Here is a 17,270-nt window from a genome sequence, read left to right as displayed (position 1 = left end):
GACAAGCTAATTTTGAGTACTAGAAATTTAAGTGATAATGAAATATTATTTGAATGAACAAAAATGTTATTAAAACAAGTTAACAAGTTAACTATGAAAGCTAAAAAAAACATTAAAATATTTGATGCCAAGACAAATAATTTCAAATACAGGTTTAGAGGGTTATTCAAATAATACGACAATATATTAGAACTTTTATAAACATAAGGGAAAAATAATTTGTAGTCTTGCATCTAATATTGACTATGTATTGACAATAAATCATGATATTATATGAAATCTTCACATCAAAACAACTAAATCTATCATAGAATCATTTAAGACAAACCACTTAAATTAATTGCATTACAACCAAGAATACTTTTATTATGTTTGAAAGATAGACAAATCACATTAAACTAAGATTATAATTATAGCATAAATTATTTTAATATGTGAATTTTAAGGCATACACAATACAACACTTTCACAACCTAGATTATAATAAGAGGTAACATGAAATGAGTAAATCACGCTGCTAGCTATAAATATATAAATAAAGAAAATAAATAATAATATTATTGACTACTGAGATAACTGACAATAAAAATTATTAACATTTTTTATCTCACTCAGAGGCGTGCATTATAAGACGAACTTGTAAATTACTTGGAGAGTCATAAAAATATTAACTCTTTAGGTGCATTCATTATTATTACAACTTTTTATGTGCAAAAAAAAGCCAATGTTTTCAATGTCAAATGAGCAAGTGACCAAAGTGTCATTCCGAGAGTTAGACATGGAATTAACATCTTGATGGAGTGCTGAAATGTTTTTGGAATCATTTTAACAAATAAATATTATTATTCTAGAGCTATGCTGATCTTTTAAATAACGAAAAACGCCCACTATTATTGTACACAGGTTCCTATTTTTATAATTTTGTAATTACCAGCTCTGTATTGTTTATGTAAAGTGTGTTATTTTTATGTTATGCTTGTGTTATGTTTATGTTGTATAATCATTGGAAAAGCTGTATTATTAAATAACGAAAAACGCCCACTATTATTGTTCACAGGTTCCTATTTTTTTTTTTAATTACTTACTGTTACCAGCTCTGTTACCATTTATGTTAAGTATGTTATGTTACGTTTATGTTGGGTCTATTTATGTTACGATACATTATGTTTATGTTGTATAATCATCTGTATATTTATATAATTAGGCAGTAGTTTACAAAATGTATAGGTTATGGATTAATCAAAAAAAATAAAACAAACATAAGTAATTAAATGGGTATGTTCAATTGAAGACATTGCATGAATGATGAATGGTACTTTGCAAAATGTTGAGGAATGAGTAACACGTAAATAAAATTATTGATTTTTTAAAAGATAAGAGATTTTTTGTTAATCCATTGACCACGAATTGCTATATTAAAAAGGTCGCAATCATCCCTGAATTAAGTTAAAACCAAATATGCAGTTGTTTAAGGGTCAGGTGTACAAAAATCTAAATCTAAACGATATTGCCTAACATAGAACAGTGATAAAACAATTTATTTTCAGATTTTTTACTTTCATTATATGGAAAATTAACGATTTAAAAAAAACATATTTTCCGCCTTTCTTTGTGTATCAAGCGACGTACTTGACTTACTTTAAACCGTCCAACTTTGTTTAAAAGTAATTTTTTAAAAATTTACTTGTTTATCCTGGCCATTGATGTGTTATATTTAGATGAGACATGAAGCGAAAAAATTGGTTCCACATTTTTACCTTAGCGTCCCCAATGCTTTAACTGAAACTACCGAATCATGTCTAGGCGCACCACTCATCACGTTCTAATAGTGGAACACGTTTCTCCTCTAATTGTTTAGCTCTATGAATTCATTGGTAAAGCAGTTTTTTCTCCAGCTATATATCTGTCATTTAGAAGCGCCAATTTGAAGTTTTAAAAACTAAAACACATTCGTTATGTTCCATAAATCGTAACTCACGTATGCCCAAAGCGTGCCATTCATCATTGTTCATGCAAAGTCTTCAATTTTATTCATTTGCTCTGATAATGGCATTGATTTTTTTCCAAGGAGAAAAGAATACCACAATACATAAGAAATAATATATTAAAATAGAACAAAATTATGAAATCAGCATTAAATAATATCACACACTGGGATGAATTCAAAGCAATAGGCTGGGAAAATGTATGAAGTAACATAACAATAAAAATTTTCCACACACTTAATTAATTTTAGCTAAGTCAAAAAAGACACTAGTTTATTTTGTTTTTAAATGAATGATATCACATAAGTTCCCCAGGCGGGAATGTTGCGAGGCTGAATAAATAAATTTGGGAATGGGAAGGTTGGGTTGGGATGTACCTTCATACCTAGCTATTCAAATATAGTCACTAAGCATAGCAAGATTCTGAAAGAGCAGAGGAAGATTGTCAAATCTATGTTCAAATTTATAAAATAAAATATGTAAAAGTTTTTCTATAAATTTGTTTTGTTTGAATAAACTTTTAATTTCTGGTTGCATAATATTATGAGTTTCATAATTTATTTATAACATAGTTCATATATCTGTATCAGCCAGACAAATATTATTAGATGATAAAAAAAATGGTATAATATTTCAAAGTAATACTATAAAATCTACATTGCATGCAATATGACGATTTAACCCTCAATTTCTAATCGCTAACATGTAGGTAAATAAAATAACTTTTGTAAATAAAATAATTTGTAACGCTAAGATGGGTATGAAAATATGACTAAACTAAAGAGACTAGATCTGTTTCCTTTGATTTTTAAATCATTTTGTAATTAATATGGTGGCAAAATATGTTAAAAACAATTTCCAATTGAAAATTAAGAATTTTGAACAGATAATAAATAAATAAAAAGTATATCTATCGACAAATTAATTAAATTTTAAAACAATATGGCAAAAGCTGTGCATCTTATGAAAAAAATGCATTTAGAGATATTGTGCCATAAAATGTTTGCATAGTATTACGAATGCGGTGTAATTTTAAAATTTATATTCAATTATGATAGTTAGTAATATACACATAATACACAATAATTTACAAAAATACTGTTTATTGTAATACAATAGTGTATACATTTCTTTGGCTACACAATTGAATGTGATTTGTTTAGGCAAGCACATTCATATTTATGTAGAGCGGCGTTAAATATTAAATACTGATGCTTTTATTGGCAAGCTGTTTCAATTTTTAATTTTAATGAAACATTTTTAAACACTTATGGCAATAATTACTATTTTGTAAAAATAATGTGAGTTTGCTAACTTTCGTAAAAAATTACAAGTGTTAAAATTTAGTTTTTTTTAGAATAATCACGTTCATGATTAAATAATATAAATAAATTTTAAATGCATACCAGTAGAAGGCAATACATTTTATGCAATATAAAAAAATATTGTAATTGAATTAAATTAAAATTTAATACTGTCAGGTTGAAAAAATTATTAATTTTGATAAACAAGATAGTTACCTTTAAAAGGAAAAATATTCGCAAGATTGCATTAATTTAGGACTGTTTGTTAGTTTTTTTAAGTTGGTAGCTTTCGCACTTTTGAGATAAAGTACCAAAAAGTCTTGGCATAATGTATGGCTAAAAAGTTACGCAGGGATTTTGTCTCTGAGGTAGGAGAGAATAGTACAGGTTCCTTTTTGCAAAATGGCATGGCGTGGGTTTCTAAATGGGTTTCCAAAAAGATCCAGAGATCTGAAAAAAAAAAACATAAAAATAATGAAAAACGAATATTTCTTAATTGTAAAAAGCATTCACTTTGTGGCTCATCATAATTTACAATAAAAACACATAAATTTGTTTTTGACCACTATAGTTTTATTTTCACTCGAAACCGGTAGAGTGAAAATAAAACTATAGTGGTCAAAAACAAATTTATGTGTTTTTATTGTAAACGAATATTTCTGTATGAGCATTTGTTTAGGAGGCCAAATTCTACCAATTAATGAAGTGTCGTGATGATGATGATTTCTGTAGGTACCTGTATATATATATCAAAGGCTTCAAAAAATTAAATAAACCTGAAAGACTGAAATAAAATATACATCAGTATATTACGCACCGAATATGTGTGAAGTTTCCAAGTTCTGGAGGAACCGATGAAACATCGTTGTTTGTCAAATCCAAAACAGCTAGATGTTTCAGCTTTGCCAAAGCGTCAGACGACACATTGATTTCAGTTATTTGATTCTCGGCTGCCAAAAGTATTTCCAAATTTGTCATGTCGTAGATACACCTCGGTACCTTTGTAAACCTTTGGGAGGAAAATAATTAAAATGGGAAGAAAGTAAATGAATTGGTCTGTACTTCTGTAAGTAAAAAAATTGGGAAGTCATTAAAATGGGAATTAGACAGGAAATAAAATTGAGAAAAAAGTAGGTAATTAAATTTGAAGGAAAGTTATGATTAAATTGGGAGGAAGAGATTTATCCTAGAAGACTTTTTTAGGGAAGCATTGAATTTACTAATTAACAACAATTGTTAAAATAATTGATACAATTATATACAAACGGATTAATAATATTTAATTACTCACTTGTTATAAGATATAACAATCTCTCTTAAGTGTTTCAAGGAACCAAGCTCTATAGGAAGATCAGATATGAGATTTTTGCTCAGTTCCAAGTATTGAATCTTCACACACTGGCCCAACTCCGGTGGAATTACGGACAGTTGATTGTTGCACAGAATCAGCTGTGTTAAGTTATCTGCATTACAGATAATGCTAGAAAAAGAAAATAAATATAAATATTGCAATGCTTAAAAATTGATTCAATAAGTTTATCGAAAAAAAAAATCAATTATTAACCTCGTAGGAAAATCTTTAATTTTATTTTTCCCAATATCAATGGTATTCACATTTTCAGTTGCAGCAATTTCGAACACTTCATTAGGAATAGTGACCAAATCTTTAGCGCAAATCATTAGTTTCTGGTTTTTACGCATCTCGTACCTGTGGAAAAAAACAAAATGTTATCATTTTTCACTCCAAATAAGCTCAAAAATCACTGGTTAAAGTTTGTCGGGAACGACCTGATACACCCTGTACATTATTGTGAATAAAAAAACAGGTGTAGTTAAAAAAAAATTATACTCTATGGAGTAAAGCTACATGCATTCGGGGGACCTTTCTTTAACCCTCCCGTTGCCAACAGGGTTAAACAAAATCACTGAAATTACTATACTCCATGATTAAATAGTGAAATTATCGTATTGGTATTTTTTATATTCCTGTAAAACTTATAAACATAGCCTTATAATTATCACATGAGTGGGGTATCTTAATGAACCCTCATGGTAACATAAGTTTTGTTTTGTTTTGTCTCTACATGTGAAAGGTTATTTATTGGGGGTGATGACTTCTTATAGAGTTGGTTGGAACTTGTTGTTAGTAAGATGTTCATATTAAAAATATTTTATTTATTTACTTGTCCGGCCATTTGACTTCTCTTGCTGCCTCTAGTTCTGCTTCATCAGGTATTACTTTGTCTCGAAGGTGTTTTAACACCTTTCCAGTTCCCGAGCCAGCCATAACACTCTGTGTCAATTTGTTCCCTTTTAACTGAAGATTTTGTAGATGGCACAATAGCCCCAAATTACTTGGCAAGCTGAAAAAAAATTTTTTTTTTTAAAATCAACACATCTTTTTATTCCATTTTATTATTGTTGTAAAAATGACTTACGCGGATAGATTGTTGTTCGTGATGTCAAATCTTATCAAATTCTGCAAAAGCTCAACATTATCTGGAAGTTTTTCAATTTTGTTATCACGCAGATTCAACACCTTCAAGTTCTGTACTTGTTCACAAAAGTCTTCCGTAATTTCCTACATTAAAAAAAACAAATATTGAGATAAATGCAACATAATGAAACAATGGAGTGAGATTTAGGTATACTGTTTTTTTTTTAGATTTGTGCATATAATGTGTGGAAAAGTAACAATAAAAAAATTAACTCTTGCAATTATCTATTTTATCACATTGCATTACATTTTTTAAAGCTTACCTTAATAAAATTGTTAGCCATGTGGATTTCTTTCAATGCTTCACATCCATAGAAGTCCGGTAGTGCGGTTATGTTATTATGGTTACAATGAAGAGTAACCATTCTTCTGAGTTCCCCCAAAGGAGGCAAACAAGTTAGCTCATTTTCAGTCAAATCGAACTTCAGGAGATCTATTTACAAACATAACAAGTTCTAGTAAAGAAGAAAACAAAATGTAAAAAGACTGAAAAAATTTTGCTTCATAATATTTAATTATTAAAACACAACATTTTGATTACCAAAATAATTAAGCCAGTTCTGAAAGTGTTAATATAACTACTAACAAGAGGATCAAAATATTTAGTGTTACTTTTACACCAGAACATAGCATAAAGTAAGTAACACGTAAGTGTGAAAGAATTATTATTGTATAATTATTAAGCTTAAGGTTTTGGTTTAGAAAAAAATGTTAAATAAGCATTACAATATTATCAGGTAGGTTTCTGTTTTTTTGGAAATGTTAAAAAAAAATCATTAATATAGTGGAATTAAATTAATTAGTAAAAACATACTTATTTTAAATAATTAAACTATAAAAGTTTTAAATGTGATGGAAGAACAATAATAATTTTATCCTTTTTCATAACGGAAATCTTAATTTAGAAAATAAAAAATCACATTAAAATAACACATTTTGATCATGTCAGAAATTAAATTGAAGCGCTAGTCCACAATGGTAATTGTATAAGATGGGAATCAATAAAATAAAAAAAATTACTAGAATCGACAAGGGTACTTGTAAGGAATCAACAATTTTCCATTCTTCAACAGTTCAAACTCTTATTTTGCAAAAACGCGAGCTTGATGTTTAATCCTGCACGGAGAGATCTAGATAGCGTTTAAATATTATATAATGTCACACAAATAGGTAAGATATTACTATTAGGCTTTATAATAATACAATCATTAACATAATGTTATTTTACAAACCTCTCAAGTTAACGATATCTGGCGGTAGCTCAGTTAGTTTGTTATGCGAGAGGTCAATCTCAGTTAGGCGTACCATGAAACCCATCCCAGCCGGCAGTTCAGTCAATTTATTGTGAGAGAGGTCCTGTAGCCACATACATCATGCTTAATATTATACTTTATACACTATCAGCAGGAATACACGCAAGTGGTAAGGTATGATTCTGAGAACAGCAGTAGACTGCACACAGCAGCAGCAGACTGCAGCAATAAACCGTAGGTGACATGACTGGTTTCTATAGATTCCGCTGCTACAGTGACAGCAAGCCACAAAAGCTGTATTATCGCTGACGGCAGAGTGACAACACTTGTTTTATCTTTGAAAAACTTTGAATTATTTTTATCTTTGATGTTAACCTCACACAGGTTAACCCGAAACCTATGTCATCTTTTGAGATAATGTGTGGAGGGTCTTTTCTAAGGAAAGGAATGAGAGGAAGTTCTGGGAAGGTAAAAGGTATGAGGGTTGGGTAGGAATCTAACGATCAGTGAGTCCGGGAGTTACGTTTACAAATAAAATATATGCCTTCGACTGCGGCGTAACACAATGGGTCGAGAGACCAGTTGGAAAGGTCAAAGGGTCTCTCCTAACCAGCCTCTCCTGATCTGGCATGCCACGCAGCTGGTGGGCAGGCGCATCTTGAACACACCTCAACCGATGAACCCGGGCACCCCTGCTAAATCACCAAACATAGCGAACCATTTAGGGTGACCTATGGCAGAGGTGTTAGTTATCCAATAAATGGTTCCCGGGGTGGCAGATTGTAATTATTAGATGTATTTAAAAGTGAAGATGGGTTACTGAGACAACACACATGGTTTCACTTAACTAGGTCCCATGGACATACTTAAGCTTACATAAGCTGTCACCAGCTGCCACAAACAAGTCACTCTGGGCTCTATTTATTTCTTCGGCATTCAGAGTTTTTGGTTTGTTTTCGTCACCAGTTAAACTGAGTAAAAAATTGAAATATCATTTTTTCAAACGACAAGTCTCTAAATTCACCTTCATCGTCCGTGCCTTTCAAATGCCTTTTAATTAGTATGGAACAACTTCCTTCACGTGGTCTAAATTTAATTAAAGGATCTGTTGCTTTTCTTTTCTTTCTACCATATTAATAACAACAAGTCGACGTCATCTTCTTCCTCATCAAACAAAAGTGTATTAGTAGCATCTAACACATCTGAAGACAACTTGGGCGACGCAGGCAGACGTAGTCTACGGTTTGCAATCTGCTGCTATCCTCGGAAGAATAGCTTTACGAATAGCCAATAGCTTAAGGCTTGCATTTTAACCTCCAATTCGAAACCCTAATCTACATTCATCTTAATAATATTTGGATGATTTGTATAGCGCCGTTTTTGAGAAAAATTACCTCAAGGTCTATGCTAAATATGTACTAAAATATATTATTATGTTAACAACGTCAACAACAAGAGTCGGAAGGATGGTCCGATGCTTTGTAGGGAACCCGCTTGCACAGCGCGGGTGTAAACTGTGCACCCTAAAGTTTAAGTTTAGACTTACGGAATTCAATACTTCGTTTGTGTAAAAGGACTATGAAACAATACAATAGTATAAAGCTTGCATTTGAATCAACAAGTCTTCAATCCTTAATCTATAATAATCCAAAGGGGCGTTTAACCTTCAATTGAATTTTATTTCATGTTTGTATAATTACACCCATCTACAAAAAAGGTGATAAACGCAAACCAGCAAATTACAGACCTATAAGCTTGACTAGTATTATCTGCAAAACCATGGAAAGAATAATAGTGGACGAGATACGCTCATTCCTGATCAAACTTGACATAATCTCAAACAAACAACATGGATTTGTGCCAAAAAGATCCACGATTACCAATCTCATTCTTAACATAGATTACTGGACAAACGAGTGGGACAAACGGATTCCCACTGACGTAATTTATCTCGACTTCGAGAAAGCCTTTGATACTGTTCCAACCAATAGACTGTTGGCTAAACTTAAATTCCTAGGCATAAGAGGACGACTTCTCGAATGGATCAAATCCTTCCTCACTGAGAGAAAATTACAAGTTCGAATTGGCAACCAACTGTCATCTGAGCGAAATGTGACCAGTGGTGTCCCTCAAGGATCAGTTCTCGGTCCAGTTCTGTTTATTTTGTACATCACGGACCTGCATACTATAATAAAATCAGACTCCAGCTGCTTTGCAGATGATACAAAATTCTTTGCCAACCCACACACTCATCACAACCAACTGCAAAACGATTTAAACGAAATATATCAATGGACAAATGATTGGCTTCTAAAACTCAATGTCGAAAAATGCACTGTCCTACATGTTGGAAAAACTAACCCTACACTTGCCTACAAACTTAATGGAACACCTCTAAAAGCAGTGACATTACAACAAGACTTAGGAGTTACCATATCACAGGACTTGAAATGGGAACCACACATCGCTGGAATTGTGAAAAGAGCAAATTCACTAACATTTCTAATCAGGAAAACCTTCCTTGACCTAACACCGGACATGATGTTAAAAATATATAAAACATATTTGCGACCTCTCCTGGAATATGCTTTCCAAATATGGAGTCCTTACTTCGCAAAGGATATAAATCTGTTAGAGAGAGTACAGAGACGTTTCACTAAAATACCAAGAGCTCTGAAAGATCTACGATATGAAGATAGACTCAAGGAACTAAGATTACCAACCTTACAAGAAAGAAGAGAAAGGGGTGACTTGATCGAGACTTTCAAAATTTTATCTGGACATTACAGTTGCCCTAGCATCCGAGAAATCTTCACTACTAATAAAAATATAAATCTCCGTGGACACTCAAAAAAAATTACCAAAACGCCTTTTGCATCTAATCCTAGAAAACACTTCCTTGCAAATAGAGTAGTGGATACTTGGAACAAATTCCCACAACATGTCATCGATGCAACAAATATAAATCAATTCAAAGCTCTATTGGATTCACATTTGGAGAGAAGAAAGGACTTAGTTCAAACTTAAAACAACTCAATTTCTGTCAAACTTGTTGTGAAATCAGATATGAGCGCATCAGCAGAATGCTGCCTGCTCATTACATGATAATAATAATAATAATGTTGAAACCAATCATACACATTCACAACATTTTATTGAAATCGGTTGGGCAGTTTCGGATATTAGCCTGATTGAACACAGTGACCAGTGACACGTAATTTTTATATATCGAGATATTCCACTTGGAAGATTTTTAAAAGTTATTCAATTTCTGTAAAAGCTTTATTCTGAGATTGATGAATTTTGCACACTTGAGCTCCAAAACAAGAGGACGATCACTGTCTACATCTGATTTCGAAAAACTCTTTGGAAAACCTGGGCAATACCGGGGACTTCAGCTAGTAATATAATAAAACAATATCCGTAAAATATATAGAAAGGAAAAGACGCATTATGCTTATTTACATAGTTAGAAAAAGATTGATAGTCCAAGTTAATCACAATATTTTTTTTTACATAAAGCATTAAAATATCTTTGAAAAGGTGACATAAGAAATGATAATAGAGAAATAACTGAAATAAATACATAATAAATGTAGAAAATAATACATAATAAAAAAAATAAATAAACTAATTTTATGTAAATAATATATTATGTTGAATGTTTGGTTACTTTAATCAGAAATTCAACAATGTTACATTTAAGACTTAAAATTGTAACCAAAAAATGTATTTTCAGATAATTGATATTTGTTTTGATATCTAGGAAACCCTTCACCAAGAGGTAATTAATATCTTTATCAGTATATAATATATACAGAATGCAGGTACAATTCAAAAAACAATATATACATATTGATATGCGGAGCAGGAGTAATTAAAGAGTCTTTAAATAATATTTATTTTGAAGAACTGGCCACCAATACTAATAAATAAGAAAAGTTATATTACCAACTTATTCAGCATGACAAAATCACCAATCGCTGGATCCAACGAATCTATAGAGTTGTATGAAAGATTAAGCATTCTTAACTCAATTAGCTTATAGAATTCACTCGGCAATGTCGTTAACTTATTACGACTTATGTTTAAGGTCGCCAACAACAAAAGTTCTCCAATCTGTGGTGGAATGGAAGTCAATGCATTGTCTTGCAACTGAAATACAATAATGATGAATGTAAAACACATGCAAATATTATAATAAATTATTGATTCAAATAAATTATTTGTCCCACTAATGAGAATCGAACCAAAGTCAAATGCTTATCCCTTTGCAGTACATAGGCAGTAATTTATATGTTAATGGTAATATACATGTTACTAATATACATCGAAACTTGATATTATGTGCATAAAAATAGTTTTAAAATATTATCACCTAGTTTGCAAAGAAAATAGCTACATTAGTGCCATCTGTTAACACAATAAAACACTAACAACTTGAAGATAGCAATTTAAATAAATATACCGGTGGTAATAAACTGCAATTGTGCCACTGCAATTTTTTGGTTACAGCAATTTATGCATGTAATAAATAATAATACAAAAATCGATATATGTAAGGATGCACACAAATAATGCAAAGAAGCTATAGATAATAAATCCTAGATACAATAGTACAAATATTTAACCCGAAAAATTCTATGCACACAAAATATGCTTTGTTTCGTTTTATAATTGTAATTAATGTTTTATTTTCCAATTAACATTAAATTTGATCAACATTTATAAAAGTCCCATCAGTTAGCACTGTAAAAATTGACGTATTTATGATGAATCTAAATTATAATAGAATATGGTTGTTAATGATTTCACTTACCAATAGAGTTGTCAAATCTGGCAAGTTGTTTATGTCAGACGGTAGTTCTACAATTGCATTAGAACTTATGTCTAAATAGATGATTGGAACACTGTGCCACCAAGGCTTTTCACTCGAAGACCGATTGAAATCAAGGTCAATATCCTTCTCAATTTCTATCTCATTCAGTTTCCATACTTGAGCAGGAACTTGAAAAATATCAAAATAAGGTTAGAAAAAATAAAATTGAAATTAATTATAACTGACTGCGTATCTAATCAGTTGCAATGCGTTAAATTGCTCGATTTGAAGTTACCTTTTCCCAAACCTCGAGCTGATAGATTTAATTGACCTGTTCGTTTAGCTGACCTCACTAATGAAGGTGTCAACTCATTTTCAAGCGACTTCTCATCTTGCACAGCAAACAGAGAGATAAAACCACTATGCGAATGGCGTTTGGGCTGTACCTTCTTCCTGGCAGACATTTTGCACTCTTTAACAAAGAGATAACTGGAATTAAAAGGAATAACAACAATATTAAAACACTAATAACACGCCATTATGACAGGACACAACAACACTGACGTAAGACGATATGTACAAACTGACCTCGCACTCGTTTGACAGATGGGTAAAACAGACATCTGTTTTATCGATAAGTCGCGAGCGGCGCCGGCGCAAAGAGGACGTTATAATAATTTCCACAAATATTCGAATAAAAACAGAAATTGTAATACCCTCACAATTAATGCATTTTTAAATTTAGTAATACATATTTTGTCTCTATCGAACAGTCCATTGAAAAAATTGGTTTTTAGGATTGCTTTTTGAAATAACACTTTGATTCACTAAACAATGATGTACCTACCTACTATAAAATCCAACTATTTACATTCGTGGAATGGAAAATTTAATTTAGTAATCGGGAAAATATTGCCAAGTTACAATTACGTGAAATGAAAATTTACTTTTGCATGGGACGACCGCCATACTGATGTTTTACAATTATTTCTATCCATTGTAATACACAAGCCTAGTAAATATGGCAGGGTTGCAGAGAAAATACAAAACCTTCGAAATTTGCTCCTCCAAGAAAGAAAGCCACCAATTCGAATAAATTGAGCTTCTTGTCTTTCCGCCCAATAACCGTCGGGTGATGAAAACAGCTTGCCTTTTGATGAAAGTTACCAATGAGAACTCGACGGTAATCCCTTTCATTCTCTAAATATAAATAAGATCTTTTGTACCGCCGCGGCCGGCATGTACATTGCACCTGGTGACACGTTGAAAGAAGTCTGTTCATTGATTGTGACATATCCACGAACAACTCGTCAAGCCACAATCATCAAGTTGCCTTGGTTGTCTTGCTAACAGCAACAAAGATATGAAATGTTGAACAACGTCTTGAGCAAAAAATTCTCATGATTTCCAATGCACGTCTCGTTCTGAAAGTAACCATTGATATAATATTATATGTACCTGCTCCTTGATGGATGTCGGTGAGGGCCAGAACCACAATCGCGGAAACTTTTTAAATATTGATGTCCTGTTGAAAGTAAAAGTTAGTGAAAAATTCAACTGTAAACAGTGTTTAATTAATGATGCCGCTTGTTTGGATCCAAAAAATCAATGAAATTAACAAAAACTGAATTCCTAAAGATGTATTACATTCATTCGCATCAATTACCAACGTCGAACAAATCGATCTAGTTGACCATGCTAACAAAGGAGCTCGAGCCTTTTTCAAAAGTTTTATGCACTTTCTAAAACTGTTTGGAACAAACATGTTAAACCTATGCAGCAAAGCAACACACAAATGATTCGGATTAACAGAGATTGGAAGATGAAGAGTAGGAGGAGTTCGGCAAGAATATGGTTTAGATACAGCAAATAACTCTATTTGCTTGTCTCGCTATTAGAAATTCGGTCATGTGCAAGAAATCATTTGTTTCATAATAACATGCACATCAGTGCGTACTCCAACCTAGACGAGGAGTTAAAGACGGTAGAGATGGTTTTCCGCGATATCCGCAATTTTCTGAAGCCCACTAAGACAAGACTGCGTTCTCTACTGGGGCAAAAACTCGTAAATCATCCTAGGATAATATCAAGGATTATTATTATTTATTTATTGTCAAAAATATAACATACATACAAATCAAGGTAACATTTGATATTATATAAGATCAGTGTAGTAGAAAAAAAAATTGCACCATAATAACGAAATAAATATAGTAGTTTTTTTTAAAGTTGGACATAACGTGCTTCACTAGATGAACCTACATATAATACACCTTCTACGGTTTACCAATATACATAGCGTATAATAGCTATAAAAAAAACTATTTATTTAACAAAATTACTCTTTGTGTAACCAATAATAATTTCATACGAACTTCGCTAGATCTATGCGAGTTCACTAGTCACAACCAACACACATTTCAAATAAAGTATTATTGATTAATTTATTCGATTTAATACTAATCAGTTCCAATTATCAACTGAAAATTGAACATGAATAATTTTACGCATCACTCGGGATTTTTTTTGACGGAATACCGCACACAGTCTCAACTGCTTCCAAACATCTGGAGCCAGTGAGACTATGGAATCCCCAATTGGGGTATATTCGTATATTGTTAGGCTGAAGGTAGGATGGGGGGAGGGAGATGCAGAGGAGAAAGAGAGGAAGGAGGAGGAAGGAGAAGAGAGAAGGTAAGTGAGTACCTATTCAGATCTAGTCACCAAACACGGCTAAAACCATTTCAATTCTGATGGTGGTCTTCACACCATATCTTCCACTCTAGAACATGCCGCAAATAAACTATATGTTATTTTAAATGAATAATTTGTTAAATAACATAAATGAATCAAATAAAATTTACTTACACACGCCGGGGTTAGAACCCGCGACCTCCGGATCTCTAGTCGAGAGTGCTCCTAGACCACGGAGGCCGTAATACGTACGATGTAGGAATATTTCACATCACGCATGCACCCACAACCGATAGTAGTATATTAGCGGTAGGTAATTTTGTACTTGTACGTTGTTTTCAAACTTACATAATATTAGGATGATTTATATAGAGCAGTTTTTGTGAAAAATCATCTCAAGGACGCTGTTTGTATATATAAGTAATACTAGTCAACTACTACCTAAGATAAAAGTAAAGCGTTTGAAATCTAAAAAACACCCTGTATATACAATTTACCACTAATTGGCTAATTGAAAAAAAAAAACCTCAAACTTATGGGAGCCGAATTGTTTAATCTCTAGACCAGTGATGGGCAAAGTACGGCCCGCGGGCCAAGTCCGGCCCGCCAGACTAGTCAATCCGGCCCGCGAAATTGATTTGAATAACCCTACTACAATTTACCAATTGAACGAAATGTATTTTCTACGTAGATAGAATAGAATACTTCACGGTTTCCTTCTCATTGTATTTTAAGTACGGTATTATTGCATCTAATATTAGTTTGCACACAACCTCGCGCTTTGCAGATCGGTAGCATGGCATAGCACTCAATCATAGACAATTTCGAGAGTTTCTTGACTCATTGCAGTCTGAGTATTCTGATGTACTTTACTACACTAAAGTAAGGTGGCTCAGTGCAGGACGAGTTTTCGAACGAGTTTGGAATTTAAAAGATGAAATAATCTCTTTCATGGAAGAAAAAGGAATGGACGAATGTGAACATATGAAAGATATTGTATGGCTTTCAGACTTTGCATTTTTTACAGATCTTCTCAGTCACATCAATAAATTGAACCTTAAACTCCAGGGAAGAAATCAATTAATCAATAATATTTGGGGTCATGTCAGGAGTTTCAAAATGCAATTCAATCTATTTTCTAAACAACTAGTCAAGAAAGACTTTACCCATTTTCCAAGACTAAAAACTATTGCAGTTAGGGAGGACCAACTTAAGAACTATGAGAAAAGCGTGAAATATCTTTATGAAGAATTTGAACGAAGATTCCAAGACTTCAAAGTTATAGAACAGGACCTGGACATTTTTAGCATGCCATTTAATATGGATTGTGAATCATTCAAACCAGAATTGCAGCTCGAATTTATTGAGTTGCAATGTAACACTGAATTGAAGCAACTGTTTCTCAACGTTTCCAAAATTGAGTTTTACAAGGCCCTGTCAAAATCAAGTTTCCCAAACCTGAAATCTCACGCTCAGAAGATAATTGCGATGTTTGCATTTTCCTACATCTGTGAACAGGTGTTTTCTACTATAAAGCTTCGCAAAAATAGTGTTAGAAACCGATTGACTGACCACCATTTAGCTTCACTATTGCGAATCAGCTCATCCCAGTTTTTACCAGATTATGATAAACTTTTAGAAGCTCAGCCACAGTTTCATCTGTCACATACGCCTTCATACTCTTCTAAAGAATAATCAATTTTTGTTACATTTTTACCATTCTAGCATATAATGTACTCAATATTATGCATGATGTAAAAATTAAAAAATAAAGTAATTATATCACTTATAAAAAAATATTTTATAAAATATTTTTTCCGGCCCGCCTAGATAATTTTTTATTTTATCTGGCCCTTTCCTTAAAAAGTTTGCCCATCTCTGCTCTAGACGATATCCAAAATAATCATTCATCATTTTCAAGCCATGTTCAACGTCCACCTTTAAAGTCATAATATGGGCATATTATAACTTTAATCATCGAAAAATGATCTTCAAACATTTTCTGTTACACATATGTATAAAACGAAATGACCAAAATCGAGATTTTTTTAGAATTTGCCTGTAAAAACAAAAAAAAAGTCTCCTGTAAAATTTGCTAAATGGTCTAGTGAACATACAAGCACTAAGGCAGCGTTTTGTGAAAAATGTTGATTGGCTAGCCAATAAAGAGAAGTTTCAGCTAAGTTGTCTATAAAGTTCCTATGCTAGCTAATGAAAACAGTTTACATAAAAATGTACGCGCTTTAGTATAAAAAAAAATTCTCGCCTTTTTGTTATCATTATCATCATCTGTTTGTTTGTCGACATTTTTGTTTTGTTTACAGGTGAAACCGCACAAAAGTCACATGGGAAGAGGAAGGTGAGAGGTGACCTATTCAGATGTGGTCACCAAACATAGCCAAAGTCATTTCAAGCAATGTTTCAATTCTGAATGTTTTTCCACGTTTTTTACACCACTGCGATACTGAGAGTATCTTCCATTCTGGAACGTGTCGCAAATATACTATGTATTAGGTATATTAAAGGAGTAATTTGTGAATAAGCACAAATTAATCCTTATTAGGGTATATAAACCTACCCCAAGCAATTTCCCAGCATCACCCCGGGGAGGTTCAAAAACAAGGAAAACGTCTTTAAAACTTTTATACCTACGATTTAATTTCAATAATCGGAGGTCAAGGTTTGGCTGTGAAAGGTGAATTCTCTCGAGAATTAATT

The 17,270-nt window shown here is 32.3% G+C and overlaps 1 protein-coding gene across 1 annotated transcript; it reads right to left on the bottom strand.

Annotated features, from left to right (window-relative positions):
- Positions 1-326: 326 nt before the first annotated feature.
- Positions 327-12,424, bottom strand: LOC149420904 (leucine-rich repeat-containing protein 40-like). Its single transcript, XM_089635615.1, has 11 exons — positions 12,154-12,424; positions 11,859-12,046; positions 10,991-11,194; positions 7,019-7,142; positions 6,050-6,219; positions 5,728-5,870; positions 5,473-5,652; positions 4,854-4,997; positions 4,581-4,769; positions 4,107-4,298; positions 327-3,739 (listed from the first exon to the last, which is right to left on the bottom strand). The coding sequence occupies exons 1-11, from the start codon at positions 12,320-12,322 to the stop codon at positions 3,634-3,636; spliced, it is 1,809 nt and encodes a 602-aa protein (XP_089491741.1). The 5' UTR covers positions 12,323-12,424; the 3' UTR covers positions 327-3,633.
- Between the last annotated feature and the right edge of the window lie 4,846 nt (positions 12,425-17,270).

Source organism: Hesperophylax consimilis, chromosome 9 (assembly GCF_061612785.1).
Source record: "Hesperophylax consimilis isolate HC1 chromosome 9, BYU_Hcon_1.0, whole genome shotgun sequence".
NCBI classification, from domain to species: Eukaryota; Metazoa; Arthropoda; class Insecta; order Trichoptera; family Limnephilidae; genus Hesperophylax; species Hesperophylax consimilis.
This window is presented reverse-complemented; position numbering and strand designations above follow the sequence as displayed.

Coding starts and splice junctions, on each gene's coding strand:
- LOC149420904 (XM_089635615.1), bottom strand. CDS start 12,322: ATGTCTGCCAGGAAGAAGGTACAGCCCAAACGCCATTCGCATAGTGGT. Junction 6,220..7,018: donor AGATATCGTTAACTTGAGAG/GTTTGTAAAATA, acceptor GTTTGTAAATAG/ATCTCCTGAAGTTCGATTTG. Junction 5,871..6,049: donor TGGCTAACAATTTTATTAAG/GTAAGCTTTAAA, acceptor TTTTTAATGTAG/GAAATTACGGAAGACTTTTG.